We start from the raw sequence: 21821 nt of genomic DNA, 5'->3' as shown, positions 1-21821 counted from the left end.
GCACTGTCTGCTTAGCATGTACCAAAATTCCAGACTCCCAGAAGGAATGTAGGTATTCATAATGTGCATTGTTAGCTCCAAATATTAGTTTGGGCACAGTGAGCCATTCTTACCCAGAAATGATGGGAACCCTCCTGAAATCCCAGAAGGCAGGTAAGGGCCAGTCTTGCAAGCATCCCTTTCTAAAGATAGCAGTCTCAGGCCTGCCATTTTAACTATTTTTTGCACACCTTGCCTCCTTCCACACAGACCCCACCCCTGTTTCCCTATTGTAGTACCCTCCCCCTTTCCCTTCATCTTAACCCCTCCTTCCGGTTCCCAAACAATTCAGACCTAAAGTATTTAGGTTGGGTAGAGGTAGGCTACCTAAAAGGCAGGGATTAGGTTGGCTGAAAGTGAGATTTCACTGGCTAAGCAGGTTGAGGAGGTAGTCCAAAGGTGGAGACAGGCAAGCCCAGCTGATCAGGGTGCTGAGAGAAGCAGAAATCAAAGCCTAAGCCTGGTAAGCAGCATCCTTGTTGGAGGATGGGGTAGTAGTGGAGATGGGAGATTGGTTACATACAGGGGGATTGATCAAATAAATATATTAATGATAATGGAGACCATGTTTTCACTGTTAGGAGAGGGAGCTCAAGGAAGGGATGATTCTCTTTGTACATGTTTTTATGATACTATTTTACTTGTTATAAGAAGCAGATATTACTGTTATAATTTGAAAAGTCATCAGTTGGAAAAATATTATAAGAGGAAATAGACATTTCAGTGGAGAAAATGTGAAATATTATTTTCTGGTGAAATATTGAAGTTTAGAAATGTTAGAAGAGCATAATGGTCTGGAGAAAAAAATGTTGGAGTTCAGATGTAGTTCAACCAATTATGTGATTTTGGGCAAATTACTTATGTCTTAGTTTTATAATCAGGTAAAGTGTTTAATAATGTAATCTACCACTGGGAAAGTTACTACTTAGGATTACCATTTATTACACTTAATAAAGTGATTACAATGTCAGCAAATAGTAGGCTCTTAATTAATATTAGCTGTTTTTATTATTGATCAAGTTTAGACAAGTAGTAAGTGTTAGACTGGATATTTGAATCTAAGGCTAAACTGTCTTCCAAGAGAAAAAGAGGAACTTGCATATCTTTAAATCAGACACTTGCTACCGTTAAAATGATTTCCAAAATGTTTATGAGAATTAATAGTACTGCTACTGTCACTGCATAAAAGTATCAGTATGTACCTTTCCTAGCACTGTGCATAGTTATTTTTTTAAAAAAACTATGATAATTTGATAGGTTAAAACTTCTCATTTTATGAAACTTGACCCCTATTTTATACCCCTCACAAAAATTAACTTGAAATGGATTAAAGACTTAAATGTAAGTCCTGAAGCCATGAAAATCCTAGAAGAAAACATAGGAATAAAGCTCTTTGACATGGCCTTGGTAATGATTTTTTGGATATGACACTTAAAGCAGAAGCAACAAAACCAAAAATAAACAAGTGAAAGAACTCCAAAGGTGGGGAGGAGTGGGGAGGGGTGGATCTTAGGCCAAAGGAAAGCAAACTGTGAACGGTAGGAAATAAACACCAGGGCTGTGATGTGAAACTTTTGTCCATTTCAACAGCTTTTTTTCCAATATAGGATGGGTTTTGGTTACTGCATACCTACCAACTACAGTGTGATATAACATGGAATAAGCACTCTTACCAAAAAAAATCAGAAACAAATAAACAAGTGAGACTACATCAAACTAGAAAGCTTCTATACAGCAAAAGAAACCATCAACACAGTGAAAAGACAACCTACAGAGTGGGAAAAAATATTTGCAAACCATTTATCTAATAAGGGGTTAATATCCAAAACATATGAAGAACTCATACAACTCAATAGCAAAAAAAAAAAAAAAAAATTGAAAAATGGGCAAAGAACCTGAATAGACATTTTTCCGAAGAAGATATACAAATGGCCGACAGGTACGTGAAAAGATGTTCAGCATCACTAGTCATCAGGGAAGTGCAAAAACAGTGAGACAGCACCTCACACCTGTTAGAACGTCTATTATCAAAAAGGCAAGAGATAACAAATGCTGGAGTGGATGTGGAGAATATGAAACCCTTGTGCACTGTTGGTGGGATTTGTAAGTTAGTACAGCCACTGTGGAAAACCAGAATGGAGGATCCTCAAAAAATTAAAAATAGAACTACTACATGATCTAGCATTTCTGGGAATATATCCAAAGGAAATGAAAATGATAACTCGCAAAGATATCTGCACCTCCATGTTCATAGCAGCATTATTTACAATAGCCATGACAAGGAAACCTAAGTGTCCACATACGAATGAATGGATAAAGAAGTTGTGGTATATATATACAATGGAATGAATATTATTTAGCTACAAAAAGTGAGGAAATCCTACCATTTGCAACTACATGGGTGGACCTTGAAGGCATTATGCTAAAGGAAATAAATCTGACAGAGAAAGACAAATACTGTATGATTTCACTTAAATATGTAGACTCTTAAAAAAAAACACTCATAGAAAAAGAGATCAGACTTGTGGTTACCAGAGGGAGGGGGTGGGAGCAGGAGGAGTTGGAGGAAAGTGGTCAAAATTTACAAAATTCCAGTTATAAGATAAGTACTAGGGATGTAATGTACAACATACTGACTATAGTTAACACTGATGTATGATATATAGGAAAGTTGTTAGTAAATCCTAAGAATTCTCATCACAAGGAGAAAATTTTTTTTTTCTTTTTGTTGTATCTATGTGAGATGATAGATGTTAGCTGAACCCATTGTAGTAATCATTTCACAATAAATGTAAATTAAGCCATCATGCTGTATACCTTAAACTTATACAATGATGTATTCATTTATTTCTCAATAAAACTGGGGGCAAAATCTTATTTAAATTAATATTATTTTGATCATTAATGAATTTAGAGATCATTTGGTTAAATTAATGTAAATGCTTTTTGACATCCAAAAGATTGAGACAAATTCTAATAGTTAACACTCACTAGGCACTTAACTATATGCTGGGCATTGTTATGAGCACTTTTTGTGTTTCAACTCATTTAATTGTAACTTCCTCACCAGGATAATGATGGTTTATAATTATTGAATATCAGAAATTTCATTCGTCTTAATTTGTGAGAGTACTTGTTAATCATTTTTATTTATATTTAATTTGATTTATTTAAATGTGCCTAATTGTTGAGTTGAACATGCTCGTTTTATATTTCTGTAAGGCTTAAGAAACAAGGGAGTTTTTTTAAACTGTAATTTAAGCTTTTGTCCACTAGATGTCCTCAGCTAAGTTTAAGTTATCAGAATTTAACTTTTCGTTCATGAAAATTTGTTTCAGTTTCTAGCTATCTAAATTAAAAATTAATAAAATACACCCTTTAAATAAGAGATAATTAAGACAATACTTCAGGAGAAATTCTTTACATGTAACTGTTAGTACTCTTGTTATTTTAAAAATTTGTATAAGGTCTTTAATAATCTATAAATACCTTTGGATGTATGTTAGGAGATTTAAGCATTACTTGTGATTTTTGACTCCATGTAATTTTGGTGAAATAAGGACGTTTTAATGTTAAATTACTTATTGTTTAATTTTATTTTTCCTTTTCCTCCTTTTAATTTTTATGTTTTGCAGGGTTTTGGGACTGGAGTTAAACAAAGACAGAGATGTTGAAAGGATCCATGGCAGTGGAGTTAACACCCTTGACATTGACCCTGTTGAAGGGAGATAGTAAGTTTTTTATTTAATCATTTTTGTTCCTAAGTGAGAGCTGGTAAAATCTTGCTTTCAGATTAATTTTCTGAAGTTTCATAAAAATTAATAAAAATTCTAAATTTGTAGCATTTTAAATCTGACATTACTAATTTCAAATAAATACAGAACATTGAACCTATGAAATGTTGCCAAATAAACATTTCTAAACTACTTTAATATAAATATATTCATTGTTAAATCAACAAATACTGAACTTTTTTGGATGCAGAGAGTATGTAAGTGCTGAGGTATGTCTTTAGGTGCTATTTCAAAACAGAGTTGTTACTCTCAAGGAGTCTAGTGGGAAAACAAATATAAAAAGCAGAAGTATGTTTTGGAAAATTAAGTTTGAAGCACACCAGACTTGTGTTTGAGTTCCTCCTGGCTTTATATTTATCAGCTATGTGGCCTTGATCAATTTATCTAACCTTTCTAATTCACAGTTCCCTTAGCTACACAATGTAACAACAAAATCTAACAAGTTTGTTGTGAAGATTAATTGAGATAATATGTATAACATGATTAGCATAGGACATGGCATACTGTAAATGGTTGCCACCACTGTTGTTAATCAAAAGCATTATCACCTATACTTTTACTCCTTTCAATCCATTTTCCATCCAACAGCTGAAGTGCTTAGCAAAATGTGCCATCTCCCCCACTTAAAGTTCATCTACCCCACATTACTCTTACAAGAAAGTTCAAAACCCTTCATGTGGTCTATAATTAAGACAAGTGTAAAAGTAGCTAAAGAAAAGTTTGTCTTACCATGTTCTGTTTAGCATTTACCCCCCAATTTTTATATTATAATGAAATATTATTATTTACATTAAAATAAGCCAGTGTAGGTTTAATAGAAATCCATTTTTTATTTCCAGCCTCTGTCATGGTCTCACCTAGTAGTATGTGAGAAACATGTACAGTGAACAAATGCTCACTTTAACACACAGTTAAATCTAAAGGATGACCTGTGATAATTCTTTTCTTCCTCCTGACCTTTTCCAAGCTCAACATAACACCTCCCAATTAAGGACAGGTGTGGGACATTTGCTTATAAAATAATCCAGACATGAGCAGCAAGGGATAGCTGATTTCTTTTGGTCTTGTCTTAGGTGCTGGTAGAAAAAAATGTTCAGTACTCCAGCCAGTCATTTGGGGTAGTGATCAGTTGTTTGACCTGTAAAGTACATGAATACAGTAGGCTACCAGTTGGGAGAGTTAGTGAGAAATGTGGGAAGTTATAGATTACATGTGCATTAAATATGTGTGAGAAATAACAGACTGAGGAGTCTTTGCATAGCATATACAGAAAAGTCAAGATTTTCACTACAGTGGTTTCCCTGTTTTCCCCCTTTTTGCATAGTAAAAATCTACAACTATTTATTTCATTGTTTGCTAAGACTTGTATTTTGCATTAAACCCTTTTGGCAGGAAAGAGAAATAAAAAACAAAATGAATGTTTAATGGAAAATTAAATATAGATCTTCTTTTTCTCAGAAAAATCAATTCACATGTAACTTGCTCAAAATACTTGTTAATATTTACCAACCACTGTGAGAGCTGTAGTGATACCTCGGAAAACCAGAATGAAAACTAGAATACATAAATCTTGTAAAGAAGCATTTATTTCCAAAGTTAGGAGTTAATTGAAGAAGTCTATCTGAAAACAACATTTTAACAAGTGCAACTATATAAAGTACATTTGTATATCATCCTGTGAAGCTTGAATTTTCTTTTATGTCTTCTAAATTCTCCTGAGTTAATTCCATGCGTCTTTGGTACCGAGTTTTCTTGTCCACATAAAAACGTCAAGTCCTGTCTTTTACTGTGTTCACTTTATTAGCAGGGTAATAACTGTAGAGTTAGGTAACATCATTGCCATCAGATACTTCAACTACGAAGTCAGTTAATTACAATAATGTTCAATTTTTTTCACCTAATTAATGTAATCAAAGGAAAGCTTTTGGAAGTCATTCTAGCAAAGATGAAACATCTTATGTTATTGTAAATACAATTTAAATTAAGTCTAAAAGTTCAGCTTTGAAAACAGTTGTTTTTACATTGATAATACATGTAATGCCATGGTAAAAAACAGTATTTCACAAAGTACAAATATGCAGAAAATGTTTTTGGAATTGTTATGGTACACATGTAACTCAAAACTGTGTTCAAACAAGCTGCAACATGTTATCAACCAAAATAAAAGCTGTAGTTGTTAAAATTTACAAAGATTTCTCTGTATACACAATGAGTAACTGAACCACAAAATTTTATAATGAAGCTAACACTGAGTATTAAAAAAAAAAACCTTCAGCATGGCATTACTTGCTGTCTTTCTTTACTGCCCCATCATCAATTAGATTTAGAACTATTTGAGCAAAGAACTTTGAAGAAGTACTGTTAAATTAACCTAATTGTCCTACAAATTGATATTGAATTTTTCTTAAAACAAGTCTATAAATCAGTGCTTCTTGGACATGCTGCTAGTTCATGAACCCTTTGTATCTGGTTCACAACAAGATAAGGCACTTGTACCAGAATGTGGTACAAGTCACTAAGCACACAGCTTAGATGAGCTATATTTTTTTTTGTAGCAGTACTATCTCAGTGAAGAAAGAAGTGTGCTCATTTCTGACACAAGCTCTTTATGTTGTACTATAAATAGCAAAGAAATTAAAGATGGCAAAATAAAAAACCAATGTACAACACTCATAACAAATATAAGTGATCAGATATCTCCACAAACCACAAAATATGGATGAATGGGAGCAAAACACTGATAACTACAAAATCAGTGTGGTATCAGCATCTATACCAGGGGAGACAATAAAAACCAATGGGGCATCTAATAGACCTGATAACTCAAAATAACTGACAGTTAGTTAAAAGCTCAGCAAGCCAATTTGACTACAACATTGAAACTGGGAAAGGATTGTGTACTCTAGTTATTCAAGGGACTCACAGTAAGACCCAAAGGGGCTGGAGTACTTTAGGCCCTATAATCTCTCCAGCTAATCACCTAAAGATGTCCTAATGGACAGAACCCTACGTGAGGAGAAACTGTTTGGAATAGAATCCAAAGTGAGCAGTACAGGGACAATAGAAAGAAACAAGGGAAAAAGATGGATCAGATAAAAATTGGGGAGGTGAATAGAATCAGGAAATCTCTGAAAGTTAGCTGCCATATTTTGAGCATCTTATTTTAAAAAGAAGAGGAGGGGGATGTTCTAGAGATATAAATTTTAAATATTGTTATAAACAAAGCCTCCCTTTTAAAAGTTTAAGAAAATTAATTTTACATAAAAATGAGCAAAAGAATAGGGTTAAGATCAAAGCCCATACAAAATTATTTTAAGAACAAAGGGAATAAATAGAATAATGTTCCTTTAGACAGTGTAGTTGTGCCAGAAAGATATACCCACAAAATAGATGAGAACTCTACCTAATGTTTTAAACTAGCTGAAAGTCATTTCTATTTTTTATTTTCTTTATTTTTTTGGCTGCACCACGTGGCATGTGGGATCTTAGTTCCCCAATCAGGGATCAAACCTGTGCCTCCTGCAGTGGAAGCACAGAGTCTTAACCACTGGACTGCCAGGGAAGTCCCTAAAAGTCATTTTTAAAAGATACAGTGTATGAAAGAGTAACATAAGTAGGAATTAGAAAAACTGAAAAATGAGATGATCAAACTCAAGAAAAAATTAGAAAAGAAAGTTTCAGAAATGAAGACTAAAGCATAAGGAACACAAGCAAATAAAATATAAGAGGAAACATTTAAAAATCAAAAAGAAATGGAGAAAGGAAAAGTATTTGAGATACAGATGTATGTAGAATATAGGCAAAGAAGATCTCACATACATATAATAGGAGTTTCCAGAGACGAAACCCAAAGGAAGAGAATGGAATAAAGACTAAAACTATATTCCAAGAAAACATTTCTAGAATGAATAAAATCTGAAACTACATATAAGGGAAAGAGAATCACATTGTAACCAGACTTTGATTTTGAGCTTTATGCTCAAAGAAATGAAGTTTCTTTTCTAAGATGTTCAAGGAAGTAAAATGTGAGTCAAGGATTTTATATCCAACCAGACTAATTTTCAAGTACAAAAGGACTAATTATTAGTAACATACAAGAATTCAGGGAGTATTGTTCTCATTAGGCCTTTCTTAAGAATCTACCAGAGAATAAAATCAGAACAAGAATGAACAGAGACAGCACCAGAATTGATGGTGAGCAGTAATATTAACAAATAGCAATACTTTATATAGATGCATAAATATTTACGTATATAGATATATAAATTAAATTCACAAATGTATGTGTTTTCCCTATTAAATTGCAAACTGGGGAGTCAGGAATCATGCCTGTCTTGTTCATAGTTGAATTGGCATAACGCCTAGCATATTGCAGAAGCTCAAAATAGAATGAGTTGAGTAAATGCATTCATAATGGAGGGACTTATGGATCCCCTATTTCTTGCCAGGCAGTATAAAAGCCCTTTGCTTATTTTGACTTAATTTTATATCAACTTTATGATTTAGGTGAAAATGTCCCACTTTTCACAAAGGAAAAACCTTAGGTGAAGTAACTTGCCCAGGGTCAGATAGCTAGCATCAGTAATAACTGGTCTGTCTGATTCCATTTATAACTAGGCCATTTAAAATGACTGTAATATTTCACTTCCTTAAATAAGAAGTATCTTTTGCCATCTTGTTTCTACTGTCCTTTCTTTTTGGAATCATGAAGGTAAATTTTAACTGATCACAGATTGAATCTTTCTATACTCATTCTTCCACAAATATTAGATTAAAAATTTTAGTTTATTTCAGCCTATACTAGTGAAGATTTACTCTGTATTTATTGGCATAATAAATTTGAGTTTGTAGATCAGTAATTTTCAGAAATACTTGGTCATAAATGAACTATATAAAATGATAAATTAATGTGAACTTTTTTTATTATTAGCATGTTATCAGGTGGTTCAGATGGTGTGATGGTGCTTTATGATCTTGAGAACTCCAGCAGACAACCTTATTACACATGTAAAGCAGTGTGTTCCATTGGCAGGTGTGTATTAAAAATATAATTCATGAATTTATAAACATTTGAGTATTTTTTGCATCAAATGCAAAACATGAAAAAACTTTTGGCTATGTTCTTTTTGTTCTCCACCTACATAGCACACCTCAGTAACTAATTTTAGTTTTTTTAGACTACTTAGCATAAGACTCATTTGAGTCTTTCCAGCTAAATATAAACACAAATTAGATTTTTCAACTATCATTAATAGAACGAAAACATTAACAGCTAGAAGCCATAAATGTACTAACAATCACACACACACACACACACACACACACATACACACCCCTTTCTTACCTCTCTATTTACTCAAAGCTGCCTAACTTAACATACTTCTCTTTGTCTTGAATTTTTTGACTATCTACTGGCTTTCCAATCTTGTGAGAATTATTTTTAAGTTTTTAATAAAGTGTTTTGTGATTTTGTTTTAATTTGTTCATAATCATCACTTAATTTTTTTTCATTTCCTGTATTTGATCTGATTTTGAGGAGACCTTGAATTAACAGAGAGAATAGGTGTCGAAAAAATGTTTTCAAGAGGAAAAACTTTATGAACATTCATATCAGCAACCACTCTGTATTAAAGCTGTTCCCAAAGGACTAGATAGATGCATAAGTTCATGGAATATTTGTGAGATTTACGAATGTTTCTTGGCTCTGGTGCTTCACTTTGGAAATACAGATTTAAGGAAACTATTTCTCTGAGCCTCTGACAAAACTGTTTTGTCTTAGAGACAATTATACTTGCCCTATTATTCTTGTAAGTTTTCTATAAGACTTAAATGAAATACTATCTTTTAAAAAGCATATTAAAAATTGTTAAAGCCACCATATAAATAGGAAGCAATATAATTATAGGTACAGTTGGTACAAAACAAGATACCACTTCAAGTACTCTGGAACTTGGTTCCTAAGAGGCTTACACCATTTTATATTCTCTCCACTCCCACCAAACAAACAAACAAAAAATCTAAATTCTAAAGTGTAAGACAGTTATTAATTAGTTTAATTCATCTTTGTCTTATTTTATCTTGGCTATCATTTTAACACTGTTAAAATAATATTTTTATATATACCACCTGCTATGTAATGTTATTCCATGAGTGGCTATGATTTGCTTTTCTGGTGTGTGGTGTCAAGTAAATGCTTAGGACATCAATCTTACTTTATTATGACTTTCTTCTTAGATTCAAATTCTTAACTTTAAAACCATGACTTTGGTAAATGGGCATATAGTAAGCATCTTTACAAAATGAGTTAAAGTAGCATTTTACATTCAAAGACTTTATATTTCTAACTTTAAAAAATAATTTGAATAAAAATTGTTACTAAGTTAATGTGGCTTAGACTGTTTCCTGATATTTATTTTTGCTTTACTTAATGTGTTTGTTTTGAGCACCAAAAAGATTCCTGAACCCAAATTTTTATTAAATGTGAATGAGAATGACAGATCATACATAGTAGGAGAATAATATAATATTTTGTCCTATTTTTAAATCTAAACTATAAATGAGCTTTTATTTGTGATCACTACATTAAAGATTTATTTATTTAAAATTGGAAAATCTCTGTGTAGATTCTTAGGAACAAATAGAAATCAGTTCTGTTTATCTTAAGCAGAAATTTATTGGAAAGAAATTTAATATCTCACATAATGGCAGGAAGGTGGAAGAATCAAGTAGAAAATGAGCAGAAAAGCAAGAGAAACTAGGACAAAAGAACACAGTCAAGGTCACACCACAGGAACAATTTAGTTTGGGTTCTGCTACATGTCACAAACACAGATTCTCAACTCCACAGCTATGAATAATTGCTAACTATCCTTGGTTTTCATTACTAGCTGGAGTTCAGAGTCCCAGGCAGGATTGATGAAGCCTAGGACACATGTTCATGCCCCCACTGCCAAGGACAAGGGAAAGAGAATATCTGGAGCCCTTTGCTTTATGTAACAAGAGGCAAGGCCCTGCCTTTCAAAAAAATGAAGGGAATTTCCCCCCAAAAGGAAGTTTGGATGTTCAGCCAAGAAAAGGGCACATGTCCACTACAGTCCACCCATTTGGCTGTCCAATATCAGTATGTACCTTTCTTCCCATACCTACCCTTCCTTTTAAAAAAAAAGTTTCAGCCTGACCTAATGCAAGTATCCATTATTTGACAAAAAAAATGTAATTATCCCCTTCCCCAAAGAGCTATGACCCTAAGTCTGTTTATTTACCACATCCATCTCCAGTTCAGGATAATGTCTATTTTTCCACTGGTTTTACATGATCTTATATCAGGATTATGCAACCTGTGGGCTCAATTGTATAGTTAACCTATATAAAATAATGGAGGTAAGAAAAAGAGGAAAGAAAGAGGAAATTAGTTAAAATATATACGTATATACATGACATAGAAAGTAAGGAAATATGAATAGGTACTACAGTCCTTTTTTGCAGCTGTCTCAAAGCCAGCTTGAGGTCTTCAGGTAGCACCACATGTGTCAAGGCCCTTTATTCTGTATTGTGATCCAGACCTTCACCTTAAGGAATCAGAACTCATGATGGTCCTATCTGCATAGGGTTGCAGTAGTCTTCTGTTTACTTTTATCTTATTGAAAATTTCTAACATACATGAAAATAGAGAGTAGTATAATGAACTGTGTACCCATCACCCAGCTTCAACAGCTATCAGTCATAACCAGTCTTGTTTCATCTTTACCCCAACCTACCCATCTACTCTGAGGATTATTTTGAAGCAAATCTCAGAAGGATATCATTTCATTCATAATTATTTGTATCTCTAAAAGGTAAAATGTGTTTTATAAGCATAACCCCACTACCACTATCTCACATCTACAATAATTCCTGATATTAAGTATACAGTTGGTATTCAAATGTCCCACCATTGTCTCTTAAGTGTTCCTAAACAGCCAGTGTCTTTCAATTAAGATTCAGTAAAGGACACATACTGTGTTGATCACTGGTTCAGAGCATATACTGCATCCTTCAGGATAGCACAACATCATCACAAGGTGCTATATTGTAACTGATGTCATAACTGAGTCTTCAACAGATCATGATTCTACGGGTATTGTGTTACATAAGAGTAGTGAATCTCATGGGCATCTACCAGTTGCATTCTTTTGTTGTATAAGTAAGGTTCTTAATCAGAAGCAATACTGTGTGGGACACCACGGAAGTATGTGAGGCAGCAATTCTAAGAATGGTGGTGTTGATAAAATGATGGCCAGGAAAAGCAAATCCAAAACCAGAATAGGTATCTCTTCCAGTAAGGAAAAATCACTGTCTCCATGAAGTGGTCCAGTGTAGCTGGCTGATCCCTCTAGGATATAGTATTGAAATCAGAAGTCTCTCATTTTATGAGCCTTAGTAGGAAGCAGGCCTCCACATGATACTGTGAAAACTTAAAACTAGAGATGCCTAGATATTCTCTTTCTCTAGACAGCTACGACATGGCATGTGATCTAGGTTTGGCCATTCATATCATCGTTCCTGAGACTGCTACTCGTGAATATAGTATCAGTTTTGAAACTCAAATAAATCAGTTATCTCTAAATTTTGATTACTGTTTTGTAGAAGCCATCCTGATGTCCACAAATATAGTGTGGAGACTGTACAGTGGTATCCTCATGACACTGGCATGTTCACATCAAGCTCATTTGATAAAACTCTGAAAGTATGGGACACAAATAAGTTACAAGTAAGTACATTAAAAACGTTTCCAAGTTGCTTTGTGCGATAAATGAGAACTTAATCCTAAACCATTTTAGTGTGATTATTTGCTAAGATGTCATATATGTTAGATGTGAAATTAGTAAAGTAGTTAAGGAGAGCTAGAGTGCTTGAGTTCATATCTTGGTTCTGCTGCTGACTGTCTATGTGATATTTGTCTGAACCTCTCTGTATTTATCTGTAAAGGGGGTAATGATTGTACCTTATAGAATGGTTGTGAGGATTAAATAGGTCAATATATGTAAAGTACCTAGAACAGTGCCTAGCATATAGTAAGTGCTCAAAAAACATGAGCTATTATTATTATTTGCTTTATTATTCAAAAACTACTATGGTCTAGTGGTGTTGGGAAGAAAATTGGATTTATCTCCTATTGGCCAAAAGACTTAAAGGAAAAGAAAGTTTTTAACATTATAGGTTAGTAAAGGTAGACAGTAGATAATAGTTTTTATATTTGATCAAATTTATATTTCTTTCTCATGCTGATTTTTTTCCCTGAGCTCTAGTCCCATATGTCTCCACCTGTCTTCAGAACCTCTCTTACTTAAATGTAGTGTCATCTTCTCAAACTTAACATGTTCCAAACTGAAGTGAACATGATGGCTCCTCACATCCATTTAGTCCTCAAATCTTAGTAATTCTTCCTTCAAACTCTCAGATTTCCCTTTTCTATTTCCCTCACCATCACTGTACATCTAGACTACTCCTAAAAACTCCTAACTGGTTTCTCTGCATTATTTTTCTTCCACATTTCCACAGCAAGTTTACCCTAGAATTAATCAGAATCAAGCAGTTTCATCCTGTCTCAACACAAAACCTCTAGTGACTCCGTTGTCTAAATTCAGCCTGGCATTCTAAGTTCTCCATAACCTCACTTCCCACTTTCTCAACCTTAGCTTCTACCTCTTTTCAACCTAAATGATGTACTGCCACTAAATTGATCTTTTGCCTTCTGAACACATGTTATGTGTTATGTTCCCTGCCTCAGGTCCCCTTCCCTATGAAACTTCTCCCTTCTCTTACTCATCTTATAACTGGAAGTTTATACTCTTTAACCAGCATCTTTCTATTTCTCCCACTCCCCAGCCCCGGTAATCACTTTATTCACTGTTTCTATCAGTTTGACTTTTTAAGATTCCACATGTGATATTATACAGTATTTGTCCTTGTCTGCCTGACTTCACTTAATATAATGCCCTCAGGGTTTATCCATGTTGTCACAAATGACAGGATTTCATTCTTTCTCATGGCTGAATAATATTCCTGTGTGGTGTATGTGTGTGTGTGTTATCTTCTTTATCCCTTTATGCGTTGATGAACACTTAGGTTGTTTCCATGACTTGGCTATTATAAATAATGCTGCAAAAAACATGAGGGTGCAGCTATCTCTTTGAGAGAGACAGTGATTTTATTTCCTTCAGATATATATGCAGAAGTGGGATTGCTGGATCATATGGTTCTATTTTAAATTTTTTGAGGAACCCCACATTGTCTTTCATGATGGCTGCACCAATTTACATTCCCACTACCAGTCACAAGGGTTTCCTTTTCTCAGTATCCTCACCAACACTTATCTCTTTTTGATAATAGGCATTTTAACAGATGTGAGGTGATATCTCATTGTGGTTTTGATTTGCATTTTCCTGATGATTAGTGATATTGAACACCTTTTCATGTTCATTTTGGCCATTCTTATATTTTTGGAAAAATGTCTATTCATGTCCTCTGCCCATTTTTTATTTGGATTGTTTGGGTTTTTTACTACTGAGTTGTATGAGTTCTTCATATATTTTGGATATTAACGCTTTATCATGATTTTCAAATATTTTCTCCCATTCTTTAGGTTGCTTTTTCATACTGCTTATGGTTTCCTTTGCTGTGCAGAAGGTTTTTAATTTGCTGTAGTTCCATTTGTTTATTTTTGCTTTTGTTGCCTTTGATTGTGGTATCAAATCCAAACAGTCTTCACTAAGACCACTGTCAATGTTTTCTTCTAGGAGTTTATGGTTTCAGGTCTTAACGTTCAAGTTTTTAGTCCATTCTGAGTTAATTTACGTGCATGGTGTAAGATAGTGGTCCAGTTTATTCTTTTGCATATGGTTGTTCAGTTTTCCCAGCATCATTTATTGAAGAGACTATCCTTTCCCCATTGTATATTCTTAGTTCCTTTGTCATAAGTTAATTGACCATACATGCCTGGCTTTATTTCTGGACTGTCTTTTCTGGTCCATTGATCTGTGTGTGTTTTTATGCCAGTACCATAATGTTTTGATTACTATAGCTTTATAATGCAGTAGTCCCCCCTTATCCATGTGGGATACATTCCAAGACCCCCACTGAGTGCCTGAAACCACGGATACTATCAAATTACTGTGGTTATAGTATATACCAACCCTGTATATACTATATTTTTTCCTATACTCATGTGTGGGTAGCATATATGATATGGATACACAGAACAAAGGGATGATTCACATCTAGGTGGGACAAGCAAGCTTTTATCATGCTCCTTAGTGTATTATTTAAAACTTATGAATTTTTTACTTCTGTAATTTTCCATTTAATATTTTCAGACCACAGTTGACCTCAGATAACTGAAACTGAGGAAAGTGAAATACAGATAAGAAGGGGACTGCTGTATAGTCTGAAATCAGAAAGTGTGATGCCTCTAGCTTTGTTCTTCTTTCTCAAGATTGTTTTAGCAGTTCGGGGTCTTTTGTAGTTCCATACAAATTTTCAGATTATTCTTTCCTATTTCTAGAAAAATGCCATTGAGAATTTGGTAGAGATTGCACTGAATTTATAGATTGTTTTGGGTGCTGTGGACATATTAACATTGTTAATTCTTTCAATCCACTGGTATGGAATATCTTTTCATTTATTTGTGTCTTCAGCTTCTTTCATCAGTGTCTTATAGTTTTCAGTGTACACCTTTTACCTCCCTAGTTATATTTATTTCTAGGTATTTTATTCTTTATGCTGCAGTTGTAAATGAGATTGTTTTCTTAATTTCTCCTTCTGATAGTTCATTAGTGTATAGAAATGCAACTGATTTTTTTAACAGTTTGAATCCTGCAACTTTACTGAATTTGTTTATTCTAACAGTTTTTTGGTGAAATCTTTAAGGTTTTCTATGTATAATATCATTTCATCTGCAGATAGAGACAGGTTTACTTTTTCCATTGCAGTTTGGATGCCTGTTATTTCTTTTTCTTGCTTAATTGCTCTGGCTAGGACTTCCAGCACTGTGTTGAAAAAAGTGGCAAGGGTGGGCATCCTTCTCTTCTCCCTGATCTTAGAGGAAAAGCTTTCAGCTTTTAACTGTTAAGTATGATGTTAGCTATGAGCTTGTCATACATGGCCTTTATTATGTTGAGGTACATTCTCTCTATACCCAGTTTATTGAGGAAAATATTTAATACTTCTTAATATAAGTCAGTACCCATTCGTGATTTTTTTTAATTCCTAACATAGTAGGAATAAAAGGGAAATTCCTTAAACTGACATTTACAGATTACATGATTACGAACATAGAAAATCCAAAGGAAACTTTAGCCAAGTTATAATATAAGAAAATTCAGCAAAATTGCTGAATATAGGGCTTCCCTGGTGGCACAGTGGTTGAGAGTCCACCTGCCAATGCAGGGGATGCGGGTTCGTGCCCTGGTCCGGGAGGATCCCACATGCCACGGAGCGGCTGGGCCCGTGAGCCATGGCCGCTGTGCCTGCACATCCGGAGCCTGTGCTCTGCAACGGGAGAGGCCACAACAGTGAGAGGCCTGTGTACCACAGGAAAAAAAAACAAAATTGCTGAATATAAGGTCAGTTGTATCTGAATTCCAGGCACAAAGAATTATAAAATGAAATTTCAAGAGTAATATAGTTTATAACTGCAGCACAAGTCATCATATACCTAGTAAGAAATTGAAAAGTGTACAGGACCTCTCAACACTACACAGAAAACTATAGAATATTATTGAGAGAAATTAAGACCTAAATAAATGGTGGGATATGTCACATTCACACTCTCACCACTTTTATTCAACATAGTTTTGGAAGTCCTAGGCATGGCAATCAGAGAAGAAAAAGAAATAGAAGGAATCCAAATTGGAAAAGAAGAAGTAAAACTGTCACTGTTTGCAGATGACATGATACTATACATAGAAAATCCTAAAGACACCACCAGAAAACTACTAGAACTCATCAATGAAGTCCAGTAAAGTTGCCAGAAACAAAATTAATATACAGAAACCTGTTGCATTTCTGTACACTAACAGTGAATTTTCGGAAAGAGTAATTAAGGAACAATTCCATTTATAATCGCATCAAAAATTAAAATACCTGGGAATAAATCTACTTAAGTTAAAGAACTGTACTCAGAAAACTATAAGACACTGATGAAAGAAATTGGAGAACACACAAACAGATGGAAATATATACTGTGTATATGGATTGGAAGAATTAACATTGTTAAAATGAACATACAACCAAAAGCAATCTACAGATTCATTGCAATCCCTGTCAAAATACCAAGGGCATTTTTCACAGAACTAGAACAAATAATTTTAAAATTTTTATGGAAAAGCGAAAGACCCTGAATAGCCAAAACAATCTTCGGAAAGAACAGAACTAGACGAATCACGCTTGCTGACTTTAGACTATACTACAAAGCTACAGTAATCAAAACAGTATGGTACTAGCATAAAAACAGATACGTATATCAGAACAGAATGGAGAGCCCAGAAATAAACCCATGCACTTATGGTCAATTAATCTACGACAAAGGAGGCAAGAGTATACAATGCAGGAAAGACAGTCTTGGCAATTCCCTAGTGATCCAGTGATTAGGACTCTGCACTCTCACTGCCGAGGGCCCAGGTTCAATTCCTGCTCAGGGAACTAAGATCACACAAGCCCCGTGGCATGGCCAAAAAAAGAAAAGAAAGGAGAGTCTCTTCAATAACTGGTGCTGGGAAAACTGGACAGCCACATGTAAAGGAATGAAATTAAAACATTCTCTAACACCATATACAAAAATAAACTCAAAATGGATCAGAGACCTTGACATAAGGCTGGAAACCATTAAACTAAAAGAAAGCAGAACATTCAGAACATTCTCAATATAAATCATACCAATTTTTTTTTTGCCTCTATCTCCTAAAGCAAAGCAATAAAAGCAAATATAAACAGATGGGACTTAATTAAACTTAAAGCTTTTGCACAGCAAAAAAAGCCGTAAACAAAACAAAAAGACAAACTACAGAATGGGAGAAAATATTTGCAAATGATATAACTGATAAGGGGTTAATATTCACATATATAGACAATTCATACACCTGAACATCAAAAAAACAAGCCTGATTAAAAGATTGTTAGAAGATCTGAACAGACATTCTTCCAAAGAAGACATACAGCTGGCCAAGAGGCACATGAAAAGATGCTCAACATCATTAATCATCAGAGAAATGCAAATTAAAACCACAATGAGATATCACCTCACACCTGTCAGAATGGTTATCATCAAAAAGACCACCAATAACAAATGTTGGTGAGGATGTGAAGAAAAGAGAACCCTTAGGTGCTGTTGGTGGGAATGTAAATTGGTGCAGCTACTGAGGAAAACATTATGGAGGTTTCTTAAAAAACTGAAAATAGAACTACCCTATGACCCAGCAGTTCCACTCCTGGGTATTTATCTGAAAAAAACTAAAGCACTAATTCAGAATGATACTTGTATCCCAATGTTCATAGCAGCATTATTTATAATTGCCAAGATATGGAAGCAACCCAACTGCCCATCAACAGATGAATGGATAATGGAGATGCAGTGTATACAATGGAATACTACTCAGTCATAAAAAAGAACAAAATTTTACCATTTGCATCAAATGCATGGACATGGAGGGTATTATACTAAGTGAAATAAGTCATACAGAGAAAGACAAACACTGTATCACTTATATGTGGAATCTAAAAAGTACAACAAGCTAGTGAATATAACAAAAAAGAAACAGACTCACAGTTATAGAGAACAAACTAATGGTTACCACAGTGAGAGGGAAAGAGGGAGGGGCAAGATAGGCATAGGGGATTAAGAGGTACAAACTACTATGTACAAAATAAGAAAGGTACAAGGATATATATTACAACACAGGAAATACGACGAATATTTTATAATAACCATAAATGGAATGTAGCCTTTAAAAACTGAATCACTTTGTTATTGTATATCAACTATACCTCAGTTCTAAAAAGAAGAAGAAAGAAAAGAATTAGAAGGCTTAATATTATAAAGATAATGATTTTACCCAGTATGATCTATAGAATCAATGCATTTCTGATCAAAATATTTGCAGAATTCTTTTGTGGAAATTGACTAGGTAATTCTAATGTATAATATATATGGAAATGCAGAGGGACAAGGCGCTCTTGAAGAAGAATGAAGCTTGAGGACTTCACTACCTTTACTTTACTGTAAATTAATTACACTAATCAAGGCAGTGTGATATTGGTACAAGTGAAAACAAACACACACAGGGGAACAGGATAGAGAATCAAGAAACACACCCATAGCTGTATAACTATTTGGTTTATGATAAAAATAACACTGCAGTGAATTGGGGAAAAGATAACCTTTTCCATAAATGGTGCTGGATGAACTAGGTATCCATATTTAAAAACTAGTTTTGACCCTTACCTCACACCAGACACAAGAGTCAATTTCAGGTGGATTACAAGTATAAATGTGAAAGATAAAATGATACAGCTTAAAGATGAAAAAAGAAAATGTGTTTGTGGCTTATGACAGTTAAAGACACAAAAACTACAAACCAAAAAGGCAGAGATAGATAAATTGAGCTACATTAGAATTAGGAATCTCTAGTCATCAAAAAACACTATTACAAAAGTGTAAAGGTAAGCCATGGAATGGGAGATGATATATCTGACATATGCATATGTTTGAAAAAGGACTGATGTACAGATTATATAATCAACAAAAATTAAAACAGTCCTATAGAAAAATAGGCAAAACACTTGAATAGGCACTTCAAGAAAGAGGATATCCAAATAGCCAATAAATAAAAGTGTTCAACTTTGTTAATTGTGCACCTGGATGTGTTATTTAAATACATAATGAGATACCTCTCTGTACCCTCCAGAATGGCCAAACGTAAAAGAGGTTGATGATAACAGTTACATATGTTGCTGATGAGATCACAAATTGGTACAGATATTTGGTATTGACTGAAGCCAAATATGTGCATATCCTCTGACCCAGCAGTTACACTTTTGGGTATATAAATGCATGCATATGTGTACTAAAGGATATTTGTGAGAATGTTCATAGCAGCACTGTTGATGATAACCAAAAACTGGAAACAACTCAAATGTCCATTAACAGCCAAATGAAATCTGGCAAATTTTACATCGGAGTACTCTCATACAATGACAAGGGAACACTGCTGTATTAACAAAATGTATGAATCTTATATAATATTAGGTAAAATAACCAAAAACTAAAGAGTGCCTAATATATAATTCCCTTTACAGGAGGTTCAAAAATAGGCAAAACTGACCTAATGATGATAGAGGCCTGTATGATGGTTATCTTTCTTGGTGAGATTTGTAAGGGGGTGGTTCTAAGGAGCCTTCTGGGGTATTTGTAATGTTCGTAATGTTCTGTTTTTCAATACAGGTGGTCATTACTTTGTGAAAATTCACTTTGTGAAAATTAATTGAGTTGTACACTTATGATTTTTGTGTACTTTTCTGTATGTTACACTTCATTTAAAAGTATGGCTTTTAATTAACATTTTTTAATTTAATTAATTAAAAATGAATAAGCCATACATTTACATTTTCTTTCCTTAACATTGACTTCTATTAAAACTCTGACACCTTGGATTTAAATTTTCTTTAAAACATAAATGTTTTGCTAACTTAAAACAGTATTCCATGAGTTCATAATTCTGTTTGAAATAAAGGTATGACAGTATTTTATTGATAATAAATTTGAAACGCATTCAGTAAGAAACAGCTGTGCATCTGCTATGTATAAAGAAAAATAAGGAAGGCAAGATACTGTCCTTTTCTCCATCGTCTACTCCCATCATTAGTTTTCCCTATTAATGTATATATGAGGTACTTTTCATACCTTCATCTCAGTTTTCCATGAGCATGTTTTAATAGCTTGAGCATATGATGTGGCTATGTGTCTTAGAGGAGTGTCTTCTCTAGAGTCTTCTCTATTTAAGGTGTAGAGCCAAGTGGAGATAATCCAGGAATTGAGCTATACCTAGGTGGAATTCGGGAGTGAGGTCTAAACTGAAAATATAGATTTGTGAGTCACTAGGATATAGGTGGCAGTTGAAGAGAGGAGTGCACAGAACTAAACCTTGAGGAAGATTCATAGGACAGAAGGAACAACAAAGCCTGCAGAAGACAATGAAAAGGCCCAGCCAGAGAGAATAAGAGGGAAATCAGGAGTATGTGATATAATGGAAGCCAGTGGAAGAGATTGTCTTAAGAAGGTAGAATAGTCAACTGTGTTGAATGCTACTGACAGATTAAGTAAGAAAGAGACTACATTTGGTGATAGAAGGTTATCAGTGGTATTGGCAGGGTGGTGAGAGCGGGAGTAGTGGAGATAAAAAATAAGTTTGCAGTGAGTTGAGAAACACATAAGAGATAAGAAATTAGAGACAGCCAAAATGTGGATTTAAAGGGGGAGGAAGAAGATTAATTAGGAGGAATTTGGGTGAAAAGGATTTTGTTTTTTTGTCTTGGGGAGGGGAGTGCTGTTACAATGAAAGAGACTTGAACATGTTTTAGTGCTGATGGGAACGAGCCAGTAGGGAGAGAGCAGTTATACATACTCGGGAGATAGAGGCAATAATGTATAGGGTGAGATTTCTGACAGTGCTGAAAGTGATCTGAACACAGGTAGGGAAATTAAATAAGAGGAAGGATCATTTTTTTCATGATAACAGGAATGAAGAAGGAAAAAAGATAAGCGGAAGCAAATGTGTTTATAAGTTTGTTGTTAAGACAATAAGGAAATTCTCATTGAATGGCTCCTATTTTCTCTTTGGAATGAAAGATCAGATCACCTGTAGTGATGAAGTGGTGATTTTTGTGGAGAGCGGAGGTTTGAAATAGCTGCAAATATTGTAGACAACGCTATTGAAATTGTAGGACCGGCAGTCA

General features: G+C 34.2%; 1 protein-coding gene across 1 annotated transcript in view; it reads left to right on the top strand.

Moving 5' to 3' along the window:
* ERCC8 (ERCC excision repair 8, CSA ubiquitin ligase complex subunit) overlaps nt 1–21821 on the top strand; it is a 58649-nt gene that overhangs the window by 10449 nt on the left and 26379 nt on the right. The window contains exons 2-4 of the mRNA XM_081233394.1: nt 3675–3770; nt 8764–8865; nt 12462–12582. Of these exons, the coding sequence (XP_081089520.1) occupies nt 3675–3770; nt 8764–8865; nt 12462–12582 (319 nt within the window). The remainder of the gene's footprint in view (nt 1–3674; nt 3771–8763; nt 8866–12461; nt 12583–21821) is intronic.

The sequence above is a fragment of the Mesoplodon bidens genome (genome assembly GCF_964165515.1).
Source record: "Mesoplodon bidens genome assembly, chromosome: 4".
NCBI lineage: Eukaryota > Metazoa > Chordata > Mammalia > Artiodactyla > Ziphiidae > Mesoplodon > Mesoplodon bidens.
Note: the sequence above shows the minus strand (reverse complement) of the source record. Positions and strands in the feature narration are given on the sequence as shown.